This window comes from Chinchilla lanigera, unplaced genomic scaffold, assembly GCF_000276665.1.
Source record: "Chinchilla lanigera isolate Chin_1 unplaced genomic scaffold, ChiLan1.0 scaffold00072, whole genome shotgun sequence".
NCBI lineage: Eukaryota > Metazoa > Chordata > Mammalia > Rodentia > Chinchillidae > Chinchilla > Chinchilla lanigera.
In genome coordinates this window covers 1,624,978-1,645,113 of record NW_004955473.1, presented here as the reverse complement: position 1 = coordinate 1,645,113, position 20,136 = coordinate 1,624,978, and the positions used below count along the sequence as shown (strand labels likewise).

Sequence of the window (20,136 nt, the reverse complement as noted above, 5' to 3'; positions counted from 1 at the left end):
AAAAAAAAAAAAAACCCACAAACAATACAAATAAGCTTCCTGGGTCCGCCATGAGATCTTGCAACGAGGCCAGTTTCACCTGCCTACTACACATGGCCTGCCCTGGCCCCTATGATCACTGGACTTGTCTTTGCCCGACTGGAACACAGGCACCTCTCCTTATCGAACATGCTGACTACAAAACTGCCCTTGAAACCTGACTCCCAGCCAAGGTTTAAAAGGGGACTTGTGTGTGCTGTGTCTTAGGCCAACACTGTGTAGAAGGCAAAATGAATGTATTCTACAGGGCAGAATATGAGTAACTTGAAATGTGGGGGTATGTGAAGGCCTTCAGAGTTTGGGGAACAGCAGAGCATGGAGAACTCGGGAAACACTTGATGGGCGAGGTGAGACATCTGTTAAATTTTGAGGATGGGACTGGACTTAAGTGGAGAAGTAAATGGAGATCATCCCGGGTAGCAACAAAGAAATGAACAAAAGCTGTGCAACGATGTACTGGGGCATTTTAATGTGGGGTTGAGGAACTTGGGGAAATAATGTCACAGGAGTGTGTGCATGGCCAAAATGTAGAGGAACATATCAAGCAGAAACTGTGATGCTACATGGCAGCACACACGGGGCTACTAAAATTTGTGAAGGAGGGAAACTGTAAGGGTGAACGCAGTACTGAAGTTGGACTGGGCCATCCTCTGCAGAGAAATAGGTCTTAGTTTCATCCTTCTCATTCCATCAGGTAGGAAACTGTTGTGGGCATTCCTGTCAATCATTGCCATCAATGCTTAGAAAGGCTCCTGACCAGGGATCACATGATGGCAGCTAACTCAACGTTCCTGTCTTACTTTCTCCGACCCGCTCTCCTCTTGTGGAGTCTGTCTCAGAGGATTAGTGCATTCATCCCTATCAGTATCAACCGGCTCTGTACACAGACTTTCAGAAGCAAATACCACCTCAGGGAATAGATGCTGGGATGTGGAGTAGACAGCAACTGATTTCACCCATTCTGGTGTGTTGCTTTGGGTACCACTTATCAGCAATGTCCTCGGGAATCGGAACAGGGGATTAGTACTATCAAGAGAAAAACATAACATTGTCAGGCTCCTATCTGGTGCGCACACAGCCCTCCCTCTCTCTTACCCTAAACAGAACTCTAGCTCACAAGGGGAAAACACGCGACAAGATGGTATACACTAGAGTCAATATTCCCTGCAAAGAATTGGGATTTTTCCACAGTTTTAACCAGTCCCAAATGTTTTTCTAGGCATTAAATTAGTCCCTTTAACTACATATTAATGTACAGTAAAATCTTGGCTAACCAATACCCTCGAGGAATGGCCCTCTGGATAACTAGATTTTCTGGATAGCTAAAAGTTCATTCCTTTAAAGTCACAGATTGTTAAGACTCTGATACTCATCCACTTCTCATTTTCCAGATGAGCAAACAGGCCTCAAGAAGGAAAGGGGCCTGAGAATCGCAGGATCATACAAGTCTTCAGAGCTGAAAGCAGTCTTAGAGATCACTGAGTGCTGCTGCTCTCACATTTAAGAGATAAGAAAACTGAAGCCAAAGAGATTAAGCAACTCGCTGACAGTCACCCCGCTACATTTAATTCCAGTACGGCACCTCATCAAACATGTGTGACAAAAAGATTTCCCAGATGCATCACATTTCCCTGCCTTCATGAGCAGAAGATAGGCAACTCTATCCTTAGGCATGGTTTATTTTAGTTGAGTCTCACATTGGTGAGACTGTTAAAGGGCTGGATTTTAGAAAGGTAAAGAGTTATGTAAATGACTATGAAAAACATCACAGAGCAGCACTTGGTATTGCTGAATATTATGCTTCAGAAAAGACACTGCCTTAGTAAGAAGAAACATCAAAAGCTAAAGCGTCAATAAACAGTTATTGAGCACCGATTATGTGCCTGGAATTATTTTGGCGTACATTTCTACTAGGTGGCAAGGCAGGTAAGAGTTTCTGTTTTACGATACAGAATCTGTTCTACAAAACTCAAAAAAATCCCAAAGTGAGATGGGCCTTTAGGAAATGGGAAAAAAAATTAAGCTCACGATAGTTATATTCAAGAAACATTTATCCAAGAAGTCCTTCCCCATTCCCTTTTGAAAAATAACTCTAGAAAACACTGCACTCCTTTCTTAGTTCAACTGCAAGTCAGATAATTTATGCAGTAGGTCTGATGGAGGCTCAAGTTCTAAAATGAGAAACCAAATGAAATGACACAGTAGAACTTTACTAAAGAAGATTATGAATCTGGGTTTGGCAGAGTTTCCCCATTTCATTCTTTGGCTAAGTACTGGCTCATGCTCTGCACGTGATTTGTTGTGTGACTACTTAAAATGATCACAAGAAACTTGGCTATAACTTGCTATGGGAACACTAAATAATACCAGAACTGAAAAGAAAGATCAAGAAGTTATAAGTAAACTGGGACATGTAAGTGTATATAAAATACCACAGTTACAGAAGAATGTCTTTCGTCTCACAACCACTAATCAGACCACCATGCACTAGTTCACGTGAAGGGAATTCAGAACCTGGGAAGCAAAACCCTAGTGTGTGATGAGGCCCTCCTATAAAGGGAAGGTTTTTAAAATAGTCATGAGACCTAAAGGAACAGGAATAGCCTGCAAAGCCTCAGAGAGTGTCAGTAATACCAGCATTTGAGGCCTTGGGGCCCCACCCTCACTGACCCCCCAAGCTCAGGATGGTGGACACCAAGTGTCAAAGATCAGCTCTACCTTCTGACTCTCCAAGATCATCTCTATCCCTCAGTGTACAAGCCAAATGACCGCCTCTCTTCTGAAACCTAACCTTGTACCAACCTACATTGCTTCTTACTAGGTTGGTAAAAAAGCCAGTGGTGTGCCAACCTCCACAGGGAAGAAAGAGCCAACCAAGGGCATAAGGTAATGCAATTTCAATTCACACATACTGTTTCTGTCCGAAGTCCAAGGTCTGCTTGATCCAGTGGTAGCTCTTGCTGTCACACAGTGATATGCGACACAACTCTGAGTGTTCATGGACAAGTTCCCAGTTGTCTCTCCATACTCTCATATGCAAATATAGCAGCGTTATAAGCAAATTTAACAATGAACCAAGTAATACTTTGTTCTGGGACTTTATTTTGAATAGAAATTGAAGTTCAGTCACATTCTATTCCCTGTAACCATCCAGATCAATTTCTTCCATTGAGTCCCCCAGAATGTATTTACTGAAGCAGATTTGACTCTGGAGGACCAAAGACTAAATAGTAGATCATACCACAGAGGGACTGATACAAAAGGGTCACTACACTGCAGGGTCTTCCTTTTACCCTCCATGATATAACATGCCACTTAAAATGCTATATTTGATTGTAACTTTGGGGCATAGCTCATGATTAACATCTGATATTTTTTCTTTTACGTAGAAGGGTCTGTTGGGCTCAGATGCCAGAGACTTCCAGAATCCTTGGGACTGGGGTAATAACAGGCATGGGAGGTTTAAGACTGTCTTTTACAAAAGTCACATTTTTCAGATGTACAGATTTAATAGTTATTTCTCAAACTCACATGATGAAAGAATAGAAAAAGGGAATCTCTATATTTCTCCCTTCCCCTTTGAACAAAAGAAATAGCTTTATGCTCTCAAAAAGAATAAGCCTGTCTAGTGTTCTGGCTATAAGGGTCTTCAGGTCAAGATTCAGCTTTATGACAAGAGTTACTATTGATAGTTTCTTTGGATTTTATTGACTTACATGATACATTTATAGAATACTTAGTATATCAGGTTCTGTTCCGCAAACCATAACACATATTAACTTATTTAAGCCTTACAATAATCATAAGAGGCAAGCATTGTCATTTCCATTGCACACATGAAGGACAGGGAGGCCCCAAGAGGTTGAGACTTATACCAGGACTTCTAGTATATGGTCATACCAAGATGTGAACCTAAGCAGTTTGCTTCCAGAGTATGGGGATCTGACATCTTTGCTATGTTACTTGTGTGAGGGGGAGTGCTGGGAATTGAACCTGGGGCCCTGCACATGCTAGGCAAGTGCTATATTACTGAGCTATGCCCCCAGACCCCTTAATGTGTATCTAAATGGCTTCTCCGAGTCACAGACTATAGGAAGCTTGAGGGCAACACATGGGTAGGTCGGTCCTTTTCTATAGCTCTCAGGCCTAGTCCATTCTTTCCACACACAGGGAATACCCAGCTATGGGGCTGCATGCATTCTAGTGCCAATCTGAAGTTTTTAAAGTTTACTGACCAAACAAATCAGTTTCTACATTGGAGGGTAATTTAGGACACAAGGGTTCTACATAGAGCAATACTCACTGGACAACTGGATGAGGAGGTCATATTGTTTAATAAAACAATGATTTACTAAGTATGAGTGCCTTATCTTTATAACTGTGTACAGTGGTAAAAGGGTGTGAAAAATATATAATTACAGTGCATCTCTCACCAGTCCCTCCTCAAAGAATTTAAAGGCTCAAGAAAACACTCTGGACGCAAAGAGTTCTCTTGAACAAACTAACCTGAAAAACAATGCGTATTTTACCACTGTTCTCAAAGTTTGAAAGAAATTTTGTAACTACACATAGGAGAGATAATCAATCCCTACTAATGAGCAAGATATAACTTATATATGGAGAAAACGGGTTGGACATTATGTAAGAAGAGTTTGTTTGCTTTTAGAGGGTGGTATGATAGGAACCTCATCAGGACTGCTTCTTTATTAACCCCATTACCAAAACCAATCTGAGTTATTTACCCAAATATCTTTTTTAAAAAAATTTTTATTTTATTTATTTTTTTGTTTTTTCTCTGGTACCGGGAACCGAACTCACAACCTTGCGCTTGCCAGGCAGGAGCTTTGCCGCTGAGCTAAATCCCCAGCCCCCTATTTACCCAAATATCAAAATTAATCCGAGTCATCAACCCACAATGACAATACGTTAATACCAAATTCTGAGTCTTAAAAATCTTTAAAGACTGAGCAAGGTCTCCCAAAACCTTCAGATAATTCTGGGAAGTGCCATAGAATGTGAGATTTTCAGGGTCTGTTTCATAACAGAAGTCAGTGGGACAGGAATCTCATTTCCTTGTTAGCGTATTAAGGCTCTTTTTAAAAAGCCTCTGCGGCTAGGGATGTTTCTCAGTGGTACAGCTCTTGCCTTGCATGTACAAGGCCCTGGGTTTGTTCCCCAGCACCACATACAAACACACACACACACACACACACACACACACACACACACACACAGATTAAAAACCCTCATTGTGGGCTGGGGGCCTGGCTTAACAGTAATAGACTTTGCCTAGCATGTGCCAGGCCTTGGGTTCCACCCCTAGAACCACAAAAAAAATCAAAGACACCTCATCCTTGCCTCCCTGCAGATACATACTTAACATGACATCTGAATGCCATACCTGCTATAAAAAGCCTTTGCAGAAAAGTCTCCTTCTAAAGACTCTTTTAACATAGATTGAGCCTTTCTACCAAATAACGCATTTTCCAAACACCACATTAAAAACTACTGCAAGCAGCCTGCAAAGAAGAAACATGCTGGAGCAGAACTCTTCACACAGGCTGGATTTCATTTCAGTAATTCAGAACGAGCCTTAAGCCACATTACACAGTGATGGCAGTTACCATGCTGGATTGAAGTTAGAAACACATTTCCTTTTAGTTTATTCCAGCTCCTCACATACATTTGTTGCAGCATTTTATTTTTTGCACAGTCAATAGTACCAAACAAACAGAAATGGTCTAGATTTTATCTGTTGCTTGGTAACAGAAGAACCCAATAAAAATAACAGGAAATATTTCCCAAATTATGGTAAGGCAATGAGATAGGGAACCCACACTTGCCGTGGGATGTGATGAGTTTACTCAGCAATTTCCTAATTAGCTTTGAATTCAGTGCACACACAAAGAAATGAGGATGAGAAGTTCCTAACTTTTTATCTGATAACAGAATTTTAAGAATATAACAAAATGCATGGGATAAACTAGGATTCATTCGGGAATATTTGCGGATATGTTGTAAATAGAACTCAAGCTGCTTAAATACTTAAGAGTGTGCTGTTTTTGTCTAGCATGCTTAGACTCAGTCGTAACCTTTAAGTTTCAGCATCACTCATTAACCCCCTTGAGGTGGGCTCTATTTCTGTTCTGAGCTTATGGGATCTCCATTTCTTCAGCCCTCACACCTCCTGCACACTGGCTCTCCCTATCCCAGCCACAGCTTGAGTCTTACCTTCCTTTTCCCAATTCTAGTCCTGAAGATTATGAATGAAAATAATATTAAGGGCTGAATTAAGGTCTGCAGTTGGGTTCTTAAAAGCTTTTCATATTGATAGTTTTTTCAAAATTACATTTACATGTATTCCCAGGTACTCAAGACTGAGGCAGGAGGATTTCAAGTTCAAGACCAACCTGGCCAAATTATTAGCAAGAACCTGTTTAAAAACAATAAATGGGAGTGGGGTATAGCTCAGTGGCAAGGCACTTGCCCAGCATGCACAAATGAGTATGAATACATACACATATGAAATGACTTTGGGAAATGGAAACACTTTCGTATTTTTATAGGGCTTGGGACACTGTAAATAAAAATGGAGGGAGAAAATGGAAACTGGTTCTAACGCAGGACAGTCATTTAGACATCTCAACAGCAAGGCACCAATTTCTAATTAAGCCCCTTATTTGGGGTAGGGGTGTAGACACAGTCCCATTATGTCAGTGTTAATTGAAACCATGAGAGTGCAACTGTCTTTGGCATAGGAACTATTCATTTTCATGGCACATGTAACCACTAGTGCGTTTCTGAAAGACCACAACAGACTTCACCCTTCCAGGCAAAACTGCTGCTAGAAGCAGGTAAAGAAGAAATGTATCATGAACCATGAGAAATAAAGATAGAATAAGTAATCCAAAGATGTGCAGCACCAGGGTATTCTTGAACCATCTGTTACTAATTAAGCGGACTTTTCTCAAGTTTGCATTGTAAAGCTCAATGGAGTGAACTATAATCACAGGATATCTGAGCCCAGAAAAATGGAATCAAGGCAAGTCTACTTCAGCTAAGCAGTGCCTTTCTCTTCCAGTAAGTTAGGCTTGCTGGTACTAATAGCCTTTCAAAGGCGTAGTGGTAACCAAACCATTGTTCAGCTTAAAACTGCAACTCTCTTGTTGTAAAAGTAAACTGGAAGAGCAGGGCATACTCCCATGGAGACCAAGTTGGACTACCTCTAAGTTATATATGCAATTCATAAGCCCCAAGTCCAGGATGCTTATCATATTTGACTATAAAGGTCTTCTTAGAGGTAAGTGGGTCTCTATAATTAGGAAATATATTCCCTACTCTGAGGAATCTTTTTTCCAGTCAGGGGCAATTAATTTTATTGGGTAGCAAAAGGTCTGTTCATTTCTTGGGTTGTTCTAGTTTCACCTGGAAACTATACTTGGCTTTGGGATTAGGAAAGAGGGATGAGAACCCCTATATATGAAAAAAATAGCTTAGGTACTTAAACTTAATTATAATTATTAATTAATCAAATAGATTTTTCAAATTGCTCAATTTGAAGTATGTTTTGGGAAGTCAGGTCAATTACTGTCTTGTCCATACCACTATACCTCAAATTTTGTTTACCTGTAATGATGCTCCAAAACTCAATGTAATAAATATCTTCTCAAGTCTGCAAATACTCCTAGCATACTACTATACAGAAACATTCCACAGATGGAAGACTGTGTTAGATTCTGAGCCAATGCCTTCAGAAACTTTATGTGATGCCTGTGTGTCTTATTATTATGTAATTTAGATAATCTAACCTGACTTAGTTGAAGGGTTTGAATGCAAGTCAGTCCTTAAGTCTAGAAGAAGCTCCATAGTGAAGCCAAAACAGTATTTTTTCAAGTTTGCAATTACAATATAATACTTCAAATAGCCATAAAACATTATTTTCAACTGAAAAATTGGCAAGTAAACATTACCCTACATAAATTAAGCCACACTGCTTGCATTCACTCTAGTCCCATAAAACCTATACAAATCTCTCTTAGGCACATATGAGAATACAGTAAGCAATAGAATAAGGAGCGATCTTTTTTTAAGTTAGGATCAATCTTAAGGGTAATACTCAGAAAGTAACTTTCCTCCTTCCTGAAATTTAAACTGGAATTCAAAGAGAGGAAAGTTTAATATAAAGAAACCACTTCTCAAACACTTGCTTTCTACTCTGCCTTTTCTTTGGCAAGAGTGTACACACCTGTGTACACGTATACATAGACACACAGGCCACACCGCAGCACCTACCTTCAACTGGGGATGAACACAAGGAATTGCTGAAGGAGGGCAAACATGTGAGGTGAACTACAATACAAAATGTGATATGGATCGACTGTGCACTGTTTTCGAGCCTCTGACACAAGGTTTTCCAACATTAATAGTGGTTGATGGGGTTGGCAGAAGTGCCAGTATCAGATTATTTTTTAACAATCATCTCACTTATTCCCACCCCAGCCTCATATGCCCCAACAAATATTTACAATTTATAATAAAAAAAGAAAAAGAAAAAAGAGTGGGTAAACAAAAATGTACTAGGGGGCTGGGGATTTAGCTCAGCGGCAAAGCGCCTGCCTGGCAAGCGCAAGGTCGTGAGTTCGGTTCCCGGTACCGGAGAAAAACCAAAAAAAAAAAAAAATGTACTAGAAGAAATTGTTTCCTGACAGTTTACGGCCTGGAGATGAGGAAGAATGTGCAAGCCAACAATACTGTAATGAAAGTGACAAATCACCGAATCTTATCATCAACCAATTCGAATATGAAAACCCATGGAGGTACCTATTTTTCACTTTATTAATCTTTAGAATCTTTTTCTTCACTCTGTGAAATAAATAGAAGTTTCCTCTCTTATGAAGGTGACCACACATCCTGGGCAGTCCTGGTTGCTTATTAACAATTAGTAACACCTGTTGTCTGGGTAGCACTGTTAATAAGCACCATCTGGTTTAGACAGTAAGTGCCGCAGTTTGGACAATAAATTACACGGTCACCCTCGTTGTAGATGAACTCTGTGACAGGCAGTCATATGGCTCTTTTAATGTTTGTAGTGCTGTTCAGTTTTTATGTTGCTTATTCCTCTAGGCCTCAAAACAACCAAATGGCCTTAGCAGAAGCTGCTATCCTTGTGTACCTAGGCTTTTTAGCAATGGCCTACAATTCGGCTTTTCCTCTGAGGGCCTAGTGGTAGGAGCACTAGGACCAGTTTTGTAAAGACAGCTTTGCCCCTGTATATCTGTGTCTTCCCTGGTACTGGGTCATGGAAGGGTACTGGTAGAAGGGCCTTCACCATTTTCAGAGGGCTTGGGCTATAGCTCAGTGGTAGAAGCACTTGCTTAGCATGATGAGGCTGTGGGTTCCATCTCCAGAACACCCCCCCCACACACACACACACACCAAGTTTTCAAACATCATTATGTGGAACATAGTGGGAAGGGGCATTTTCCCTTTTGAAAGCCTACTGCATGAAGCCAAAGAATGCAAAGCTTCTCTGGTGGAACCAAGAGGTAAAGCACACATAGATGTTCAGTTTCACCCACTGGGAGACAAAGCCCCCTTTCTTCCTTGTCCCTGCTCACTGAGACCAATGAAATACCTTCTAAGCTGGCTCCAAGGAACATGGTCAGAAAAATACTGATCTACTTCAATTCCCTTAATTTACAAGTGAAGAAACTGGGGTTTACTTTGTCAGCTCCTGTTCCTATGTTTACAATTGTATTTTCTGAACTGGTAATCCTATAAAACAAAGTCATGCTTCTGAGCAGTGTGGTCCATATTAATAGTCAGGGAAAGCTCTATCTTCTAAATGGCTCCAAGCACACCTTATAGTAAGGAAACACGCTCACAGGTGTGAAATGACTTCCTAGACTGTAATTGGTAGGCTCAAACACAGTCACTCAAAACCACCAAATGTGGAAGCTGCATGCATATGTTTCTTTTGCATGAAGGGAAGTAGAGCACCTTGCAGTGGGGCAGGCCTATAATCCCACCTACTCCGGAGAGGGAGGCAGGAGGCAGTCCAGTTTGGACAACTTAGTGAGACACTGTTTCAAAGGTCAGAAAAAAAAAATTTTAAAGGCTGGGGATGTAGCTCGGTGCTCCTTGGGTTCCACCCTCAGTGCCACCGGGCGGGGGGATTAGAATGAATAAAAGCTAAAAGGAGCATCATGGAGGTTATTTAACTCATTTTTAAACACACGATTCCAGAGGGAACCTACATCCCACTTCTGAGAATGACTACACGGAAACCAAAGCAAACAACAGTAATATATGAAGATGTCTGCCAGAGTGAGGTTTAGTAACTCTAAAAGGTACATGTCTAACTAAGGACTAAGTCTGAGAGAAGAGAAAAAAAAATTGTTATTGAGTCACCAACAGAGTCTAATGATTTATTTTTCCCCCCAACTTTCTTTTAAAATGAAACAAACAAAAACAGAGAATGCAAACAGCACTTACCACAGAGACTTTGCTCACTACATCTCTTGCAACTGCCAAGCCTTGAGCAAAAGTACGGGCTGCTACGAAGGCGCGAGTAACCTGCAGCTTCAGTTTCCGAGGGACATCTCCGAAAGGCTTCAGCTGCTCGGTATACTTGCTCACGCATTCCAGATACTCATCTGTAAAGTGGTACTGGGAGTTCACCAGGCGGAACATCCGCTCCAGGAGGCGAGCCCAGAAGTCATTAAGCATCTCTTCCAGGTTTACGTTTCCTACCACGTAGTAGCGCTTCAACTCTACGAAGAGATCTTTAAACAGCTCTGAATTTTGCATGTATAAGCGGCCATATGTCTTCACAAACATATCATTCAGGGATTTCTCTGCATTCTCTAGTAGTTCTTTGAAGAATTCTAAAAACAAAAGAAGAAAAAAAGAAAATGAAAAGAGAGATTTTAGTAATTAACAGTGTTTTTCACATAAACGTAAGTCTAAAAAATTTTTAAAATCAGTCAAGAAATTAAACTGGAAAACATATTCGCAGAGAATGAATTTCTCGGGAAATATGGTATCTCAAATCATTTGTCAATGAAAAGAAACCCATGTCACTTACATATGGTCTATATCTAAGAGGGGAAAAAATGAAACTTCCACCAACAGCTTCTCAGGAGGTAGTACAACACACATACACATTCATTCATTTTCTTTCATTCATTCTCTGTCATTCCTGTTCTCTCTCTCCCTTTCTTTTCTCAAAACCTGCATAAAAATAAGCACATGATGTCTAAAATATGTTTTCCAGAACACTTCACTCCAAGCATCTAAATCCCAATGAATCATGCTGCCTAGTTATAACCTAAGACCAGAGCAGGTATGCTCAATAGTTGTTTGACTTGGGCATGAGTCTTTTTTTTTCTTTTCTCCTCCATACTTATCTACATGGCATGCTTGGAAAAGCAAGCACATACGTTTTGGGAAAATAAATTCTTGGGTGTTTTTCTGTGATCTTGGTATCAGTTGGAAGCATCCAAGTTAAACTTGGGTTCCTAAAGGATTCAGAGAGTAGCATCACAAGTGTCTTTTCAATGTTCTTTCTAAGACAGAGAGGGAGAAAGAAAATGACCGTATCATGAACTCAACTATACTGCAGTATTATTATATTTGTAAGATGGCATCAAAAAATAACTGCAAAATACAAATGGCAATATGTGGTGATTTCAGAACTATATTTTGTCCATCTCGTAGCAATGGCTTAAGTGTTGAATATTTTAATCTCTTAAGTATAAATGGCAAATGTTTTTTCCTGAAGCTTTTTCACAAGAAGTTCAACGAAAAGAAGGACTAACATTAATCATTCTTCAAGCATCTCTTGCCTGGTATAAAAATAAACACCTCATGATATCAAGTTTATAAGCAAGAAATGTAATAAATACCAGAGCATAACACAAGGGCCACATCAAATAAGAAACTGCTCCTAAGTGAACACCGAACAGAAAGAAAATATACCTACTTCAAAGGCAGAACATTGGTGGGCTTATCAGAACAAAATCGTGCCTCAAAAATGTTTCTTTCCATGCTAGGTAGAGAAATCAGAGGCTGACAATTAAGTCCAAATCATTTCCCAAAAACCAGGATGGAGTAAACTAAAGCTTTCTGGAGGGAGATGGATGTGTAGGCTTTCCTTACACGCCAGGAGAGTTTGTACTGGTTTCCCTCCAAATTCTAACAGATCACTATATGCTTCCTTGTGACGTGTGGCTAAAGTCCATAGTCCTCTCTGGTTCTAGATTTTCAAACTGTGTGTACTGTTTTCATTTGGCCTCTCTCCTTTCCCTTTTATCTAGTTTTTTTTTTCTTTATATGACTGCTGATATTTTATTTCCCGGAGTTTCTTTACAAAAAGGGAAATCAACTCCCTCTGAAGAATACACCAGCAGGCAGGTCAACTCATCCTCAGGTGTTTTCACCAAAGTTCTCTCCCTTGAATGAGAGGGCAGAAAGTGGACAAAGAACCAATAGAATATACATGAGCGCATTTCTCAGATTAGGTCCCATGATCTCAGAGGCGAACAAGGCTCACAATGGCCCACTGTAGGTGGAGGGCCAGGGAGTCTAGCAGATGCTCACTTCAAATAGCCAGAAGCCTCAGAATGGGAGAGAGGCCAAAGATGCAGCCTCAGTCTGAGCCCCAGACCTCAAAGTCTTCTGGAGAGCTCCCAGTGCAAGTCTGCATTCAAAGGATAAAGAACTAGATTCTGGTGACCACAGGTAAAGGCACAAGAGATTGTACCAGTTCCAGAAAGGTTAAGCATGATTATCGGCAAAAGCTAGCTCCCTCTTCTCCCATGTTTCTGGTCCATCCAGGCCCCAGCCTGTTGGATGGTGCTGCTACCATTCAGGACAGTTTTCCCCACTCAGCTCACTGGAAACACCTTCAGACACACCCTGTCTTAGTTACTTTTCTCATGGCTGAGACAAAATACCTGACACCCAAAGTTAAAGAAGGAAAGGTTTATTTAGCTCAAAGTTTGTAGAGGTTCCAGTCCATAATCAGATGGCTCTATCGCAGAAGAGAAACAGTTTATGCAGGCAGAAGGTAGCAAAGCAACAAAGGACAAGACAAGCCTCTTTCTGTCCCTTATATTGTATCCAGGCTACAAGAATTAGGGCAGTGCCAAACCAATCAATGGACTGATCCAGCAATCAGCCACATTTAATCCTAGAATTGCACTATGAATCAACCACCCACCCTAGATCCAGCCACCTCTGAAAAAAAGCCCCACTTATGACTGCATGAGTCTTTGGGGGGACATCTAGACACAAGCCATAACACACACAAAAGCATGCTTTGCCAATTCTCTAGGCATCCCTCAATCCAGTCCAGTGAACAACTCCAACTATCACAGGAACCATATGAGACAACCACATGAGAAATAAGCTACGTGGGAAATGCTTTCGTTCTCTCCCAGATGCTCTGAGTAGTTCTCAAAGTGCAGCTCAAGGACCAGCATTGTCTCAGCAGCAGCTAGCCACTTGTTAGAAATGCAAGTTTTGGGGCCCATCCAGATGTACTGCACCAGAATCCCTGACGGGGGTCTGGCCACCCGTGATTTTGCTATATCTTCAGGTTGAAGAACAAACTGCTTTGGCTAATGGTATTTTCCCCACTTCATGTCTCACTAGCAATTACCAGCAACTAAGAGGCTGTGGAGAGTGAAGCATTCAGGATGCGGAGAAGTTTTTCCAATGAAGTATATTTTTAAAAATTGTTGTTGTATTCCTAGGTATGATTCACGCATGCGCGCGCGTGTGTGTGTGTGCGTGTGTGTGTGTTACTGCAGAATGAACCCAGGGCCTTCGCATAGAGCTATATCCCCATCCTTTTTATAGTTTTTATTTTAAGACAGGGTCTCACTAAGTTACTAAATTGTCCGGGCTAGGCTGGACCTTGTAATCCTCCTTCCTCAGCCTCCCAAAGAATTGGCTTTACAAATGTGCACCACCAAGCCTGGCTTAGGAGTGCTTATGTGTGCAAGGATAAATTTTCTTACGTGGAACTTTCTCAATTAAGGGTTGAGGTAGATGATTAAACGCATGTGGTATTCTTCTAGAATTCAAAGTTAGGGCATCTCAGCACAAGAAGGAACCTTAAATATCACCTGGTCTGTGTCTCATACTGCGCAGAATTGCTACCATCCTTGCTGAGTCGTGCTTGTTGACTGGGAGCAAAAAGGCACAAATGGGTTGGGTTATACTGTCCGTGAGTTGCACACATAGCATTCACACACTGAAAAATTCACAAGTCTGTGTCAACCCAATGCTAGCAACATTTCATGATCTCAAAGAGCAAATTCCAACAGCAACCACAGGCCCTTCCCTATATCGGATTTTTATTATACTGCTCATAAAATTTGTACACATCAGAATAAACTAGGGAATAAGAATCATTTGATTTGTGTTTTAATACGCATTTTGTAAATAATTCTTTTCTTTTTTGGTTTTTTTTTTTTTTTGGTTTTTTCTCCGGTACCAGGAACCGAACTCACGACCTTGCGCTTGCCAGGTAGGCGCTTTGCCGCTGAGCTAAATCCCCAGCCCTAATAATTCTTAATACTTACTTGCATTTTTAACGAATGGCCCTAGACTCAAGGGGTTTTTGGGAGGGGGCGCAGAGTAACACATCAAACTTAGTTTTAATTTCAAACTTCCAAAAATGTCATGGTTCATCTTTTAGGTTTCAAAGTCTTACAGGGCTAAATCAACACTAAGACACTCAACAGTCTATGGAAAAAATTTAAGTTCTTCACTAAGTTCTTCACTCAGGTCAGGAGTTTACCAGTTACATCAGCTTCATAGACTGTAGTTACTCATCATGTAAGAGAAATGATCTAATGAAGAGAGAAGGCTGACATGCTCTCTTCCATTGCCACCACCGGCTTTACATGATTCCCATGACTCACATTCTGTCTAGGAAAATTTTAGTGTGTATGTTTGTTAGTCTGTATTGTAAGAGAGCAGCTTGGTCTTATATACATACTAAAGAGTGATACGTTTCATCGTTCAGAAAATTTACTTCCCTTCCTTCACATTTTAAAAGACGCTTTAATGTGGTCATATAAATTGCAAATATAGAGACCATTTTAATGGGCATGTTGTTAATAAATGCTTGAGAAATTCTATAAAACTGATATAACAAGTTAAAACCTCACAATTTAATCTCTACAAATGACTATGCAATTTGACAAGCAAGTACTGAATGGCTCTTATGGGCTCAAATCAAAGCACACAGTTTAATCATGCATCTTAATCTTCCTTCTGCCCAATCAGACTATAATGAAAATTTCTAGAAAAGACAAATTCCCCCCATTCAATTCACCTTTACTATACCACTACTTCCCACAGGTGGTTTTCTGAATGCATCAGCTATTTTTAAAATATCTATAAAACTCTTAAGCCTTTATTTCATATGGCAAATTCTTGAATATTCAACTATTTCACCCACAGGTGTCAACAGAACAAAAATGACAGAATCTAGAAGACCCAAACTCATTTCTCCTTTGACCTGCTTTTACTGCTCCTATTAAATGGGAATATTCTATGCTTTTTGCCTCGAAGGGGCCCTTCAAATGATAGGAAACATAACTGGATTTCTAAAATCTGTCCTAGGGGCTGGGGATTTAGTTCAGCGGCACAGCGCCTGCCTGGCAAGCGCAAGCTCGTGAGTTCGATTCCCGGTACCAGAAAAAAAAACAAAAAAAATCTGTACTATTTAGGTACAATATCAACAAAATCAGGAATTTCCTATTAGAGAGAAAGTAAAAAAATATCCTTTTGCATCTGTTTCTCCTATTAAACTAGCAGTTCTCTAATGTTTTTGCATAATTTTTTCATACCCCACTCCACACTTTTTTCCCATGACACGTATTTCTACTATAAGGAATGGAGCACAAATTAGACTTTCAGGTCCTGGTCCACAACCACCAATGCAACTTCATTACTTGCTGCAGTGCTCATCTCCATCTCTTTCCTAAGAACTCAGAATCAGGGTCAGATCCTTACTTCTGAAGAAGAGCTGTCTAGGCGGAGCCACTTAGCAATCATCCTTCATAATCATCATGCCTGAAACCAATTATAATACGTGTGGCGGCTATGAGAACCAGCGAAGAGTAGTGTAACCCGGAGTTCCACACCAACCAGAAGCTGAGTTAATTGGAAGTTAGATCTCCCTTGCAGCAATTGCTTGTATTTATGAAAAAGAAATGCTGCTCAGAGAGTCTGTTTTAAGTGAAGGTATTGGTGTCTGATAGAAATCAGAAAGGAGGTGGTTTACAAGCATTTGAAACACCGTGTCTATGATCAGGGTTTATTTCTCCTCCAATTTTCAGTTTGCAGGCATAAGTAGCTGCATGTTTTAAGGATCAAGCTGCTGCTTTTCCTTGAGCTCATGAATGGTCACTTAACACAGAGATAGAAAAACAAATGCTATTATTCCAAAGCTGCATGACACAGTGGGAAAAACCAAGACTCTCCTTTAGTAGCTGCATGACCATGGCCAGGAAAAAGTCTCTTTTGTCCCATTCACAAAGTATGGCTATTTTCTCTCAGCTCCTGTGGATATTACTTGGCACAAAGTAGATGCTCAATACACAGACACAATTACTGGTATTACTGTCCCCTTCAAATTTCTCTGCATCAACAATCACTTTTAAAAATCTTTTAAGATTAATTTTACCTTTCCTAGTGGAGTGAAAATAATCCATCTGGGGAAACATAAATGAAGCCAAAGCTGCTGGAAGTCTGCTAAGAAGACCCAAGGCCTTATAAAACTGGGAGCTGTTTATCTAAAGGGAAATGCTTAATGGCTCTACCTTCCAAGGTTGTGAAATGTCCCAGACATCTGTGATTGTGGGAGCAACTACAGAGTGAAAAACAAGGAACAGAGAACCCTCAACCCTGGCGAGACAGTTTACATTACATTAAAACAAAGAAGACCATACACATCACACACATATAAAAATTAAGAATCAGCAGCTCAATCTTCACTCCTCCTATGTGATTTCATTTGCATATTACCTTGTTTACCACAAGTCAGCTCAGCACAAGCCTTGAGCTAGGGGGCTGTATTTCCAAACTTTAAAATTTAATTATTCTAGTGTTTAAGTGGTACTGACTTAACACGGGAAAAACTACGAGTGAAAAGGCAAAACTTCCACATGAAAGTTTTCTATTTAAATATCCTGTCTTTTAAAGAAGAGGGAGAACATCATGTACTTCTGGAACTTCTGTTGCCAGCCACTTGTCTCGAATCAAATAAACATTCAAAATTCCTGAAAAAGGTCAAAGGACCGTCACTTGCGCTATTAAATGCCATTAGTTACTTCTTTATAAACAATGCACTGGCCACTGATTAACGAGCTAGGATGCATTCTAGAATTAACCCATGACCTTAAGAGACTAGAAGCCCTTTCTATTCAATCCATTTGCTTGGTGCTATAAATCACCACAGTGTATTTACATTATTAGGAAGCTGTCTTTTACATATAAGGGTTCATTTTCCCTTCACTATAAATGCTGTACTTCACAGCCCTGGTGTGGCATGCAAACATTAAGTTACCACATCAACAAAATTCCTGAGAAAGAAAGCTTCTTTGCCAATGCTACAAAAATCGTATTTTTCTAACTGTTAAGAAAGCTTAAGAAGATCAAGCACTTAATGATGAACAGCTAACATAGTCACCTACAACTGTGAAGGGGGAAAGGAGCATCAGCAAGTATTTTACCAACAGCTGCAACTATGGTTTAGCACCATCTCCTCCGTCTTGCCTTTTTGCTAAATCTATGTAAGTTTTTGCAGGCGCTTTCCTCTATCAGGTCATAATCTTGCTCCTCAAAAGTTCCTGATAGGACATGGAGTACCAGAAGGTCACACACTCAACAAATGTTTATCAGTGGAAAGCAAATTAATAGGGTGCTTCTGGGCTGACAGGCCAATTGCCAGCTGCAGCCCTCATTAAGCAGTGATAGCATATCAAAGAGTGCTAGGGGATTCTACCAAAGTAGGATCAGCCTTTTCTTCCCAAGGTTTATTTTATTAGTCGAAATGCATTCTGAATGCTGAGGCTCCTTGGGAGAAAATGCAATGTGTATCTCTCACAGCCATGTCTTTGGCTAATGTGGCCAGCGACACAAGGCTCAGTACTGTACACTCATGATTTCTGCTCGGCTTCATTCCATCTATGAAGGGCATCCCAGGACCAGCGAGCCAGCTGGCTTTAGCACTCCCATATTTCTCTGCATTCAGAACTGCTCAGAAAAGGTGAAGGGCAACTATCAGTAAGCTGAGGCAGACACTGCAAGGGTCCCAAATGCTATTTTCTGTATAGATGGGTCATAGAGGTACCATATGGTCTCATGTGCACATCTCATAATAAGAGTCTATCCGTTCGTGATCTCTTGCCAGAGAAAAATCAGGCTGGGCATGGTGGTACGTTTCTGTAATCTCAGCTCTCTGGGAGGCTGAGGCGGTAAGATCACAAATTCAAGCCTACCCTAAGCAACTTAGCCACTTAGTGAGACATTGTCTCAACATAAAATAAATTTTTAAAAGGGTTGAGAACATAGCTCAATGCAAAGGCCCTGGGTTCAATTCCCAGGACCATGAAAAAAAATGTACAGGAAAAACACAAGCAGAAAAGAAAAATCAGGACACAGAATTGCATTTTGAGTATTATTACAATTTGTATACATGTATTGTCTATGAACAAAATTATCAGGTACACACAATGATAATGCTGGGGTATTGCGGATCAAAGGTGATTTTTTAAAAAAAATGTTTCCTGGCAGGGCGTGGTGGCACACGCCTGTAATCCCAGCACTCGGGAGGCTAAGGCTGGAGGATTGTTGTGAGTTCGAGACCAGCCAGGGCTACAAAGTGAGCTCAAGGCCAGCCTGAGCTGCATATCGAGACCCTGTCTCAAAAAGACAAAAAAAAAAAAATATGTTTCCTGATTCTGCTATGTTTTTCAGTGATATTTAAATTTTTTGATTGGCCATAATATTTTGAACATACTAATGAGGTACAATGTGATCTTTTGGTTCATGTATATATTGGGTAGTGATCAACACAGGGTAATTAGCATATCCTATCACCTTCAAAATGTATCACTCTTTCAGATTCCAGTTATGAGCAAGATCATGTGTGACTTCACATGTGTCACTTAACACAATGTCCTCCAGGTTCATTCAAGTGACAAGATTTCATGCTTTTGTGGCTGAATAATATTCCGTATTTTATATACACCACATTTCCTTTATCTATTCTTCTACTGATGGACACTTAGGTTGAGTCCACATCGTGGCTACTGTGAACAGTGTAGCAGTGAACAGTGGAGTATAGGCGTCTTTTTGACACACTGATTTTATTTCCTTTGGACACACATGCCTAGAAGCGGCATTGTTGGATCTTACGGTACTGTAGTTTTATTTTCAGATTTGTTTTTAGAATCCTCTGTACTGTTACCCATAATGGCTGTACTGACTTCCATTCCACCAACAGTGCACACGGTTTCATTCTTCTATTTAGTGATATTTTATAATCAGAAAAATAATATTCTTTCGTGCCTTTGATTCAAAAATAACTTTATTTCTCTTTATTCTCTTCATTCAGTTTAATCATTAGAAACTTTGAGGTGTTTTTTAAGCTTTCCAAATTGCCTATAGCAGTGATGGCAAACCTATGCCATGTGTGCCACAGTGGGCTGTTTGCATTATTGAAAGCTCTAATAGGTTTGCCATCACTGGTCTACAGTGAGGATTAGGATACTTAATAAAATAAAACATTTTTAAAATGCCACCAAAGCAGTTCCTACATTTTTCATTAAGAGAAATATAGTATTTTTTTTTTCAAAAAAGTATTCTTCATTGTAGCAATTTGCAAAATATGACAGGTATGAAGATGATATAAATCAGGCTTAAGTCCACTACTGAGAGTAACAGTGGCTTATTGGATGTCCATAGTGGCTATCATGCTCTATTATTTACACCCTGTTCTCATGTAGCATTTTATGGTTAGCCTATCAAATATGATGAAAAAATCTTCAGAAATATTTTTAATGATTACATATT

At 40.2% G+C, this 20,136-nt stretch overlaps 1 protein-coding gene across 1 annotated transcript in view; it reads right to left on the bottom strand.

The window, feature by feature from the left end:
- The window catches only part of Gpc4 (glypican 4), a 109,208-nt gene that overhangs the window by 10,709 nt on the left and 78,363 nt on the right, over positions 1 to 20,136 (bottom strand). Inside the window, exon 3 of the mRNA XM_005401204.2 lies at positions 10,534 to 10,925. Within this exon, the coding sequence (XP_005401261.1) occupies positions 10,534 to 10,925 (392 nt within the window). The remainder of the gene's footprint in view (positions 1 to 10,533; positions 10,926 to 20,136) is intronic.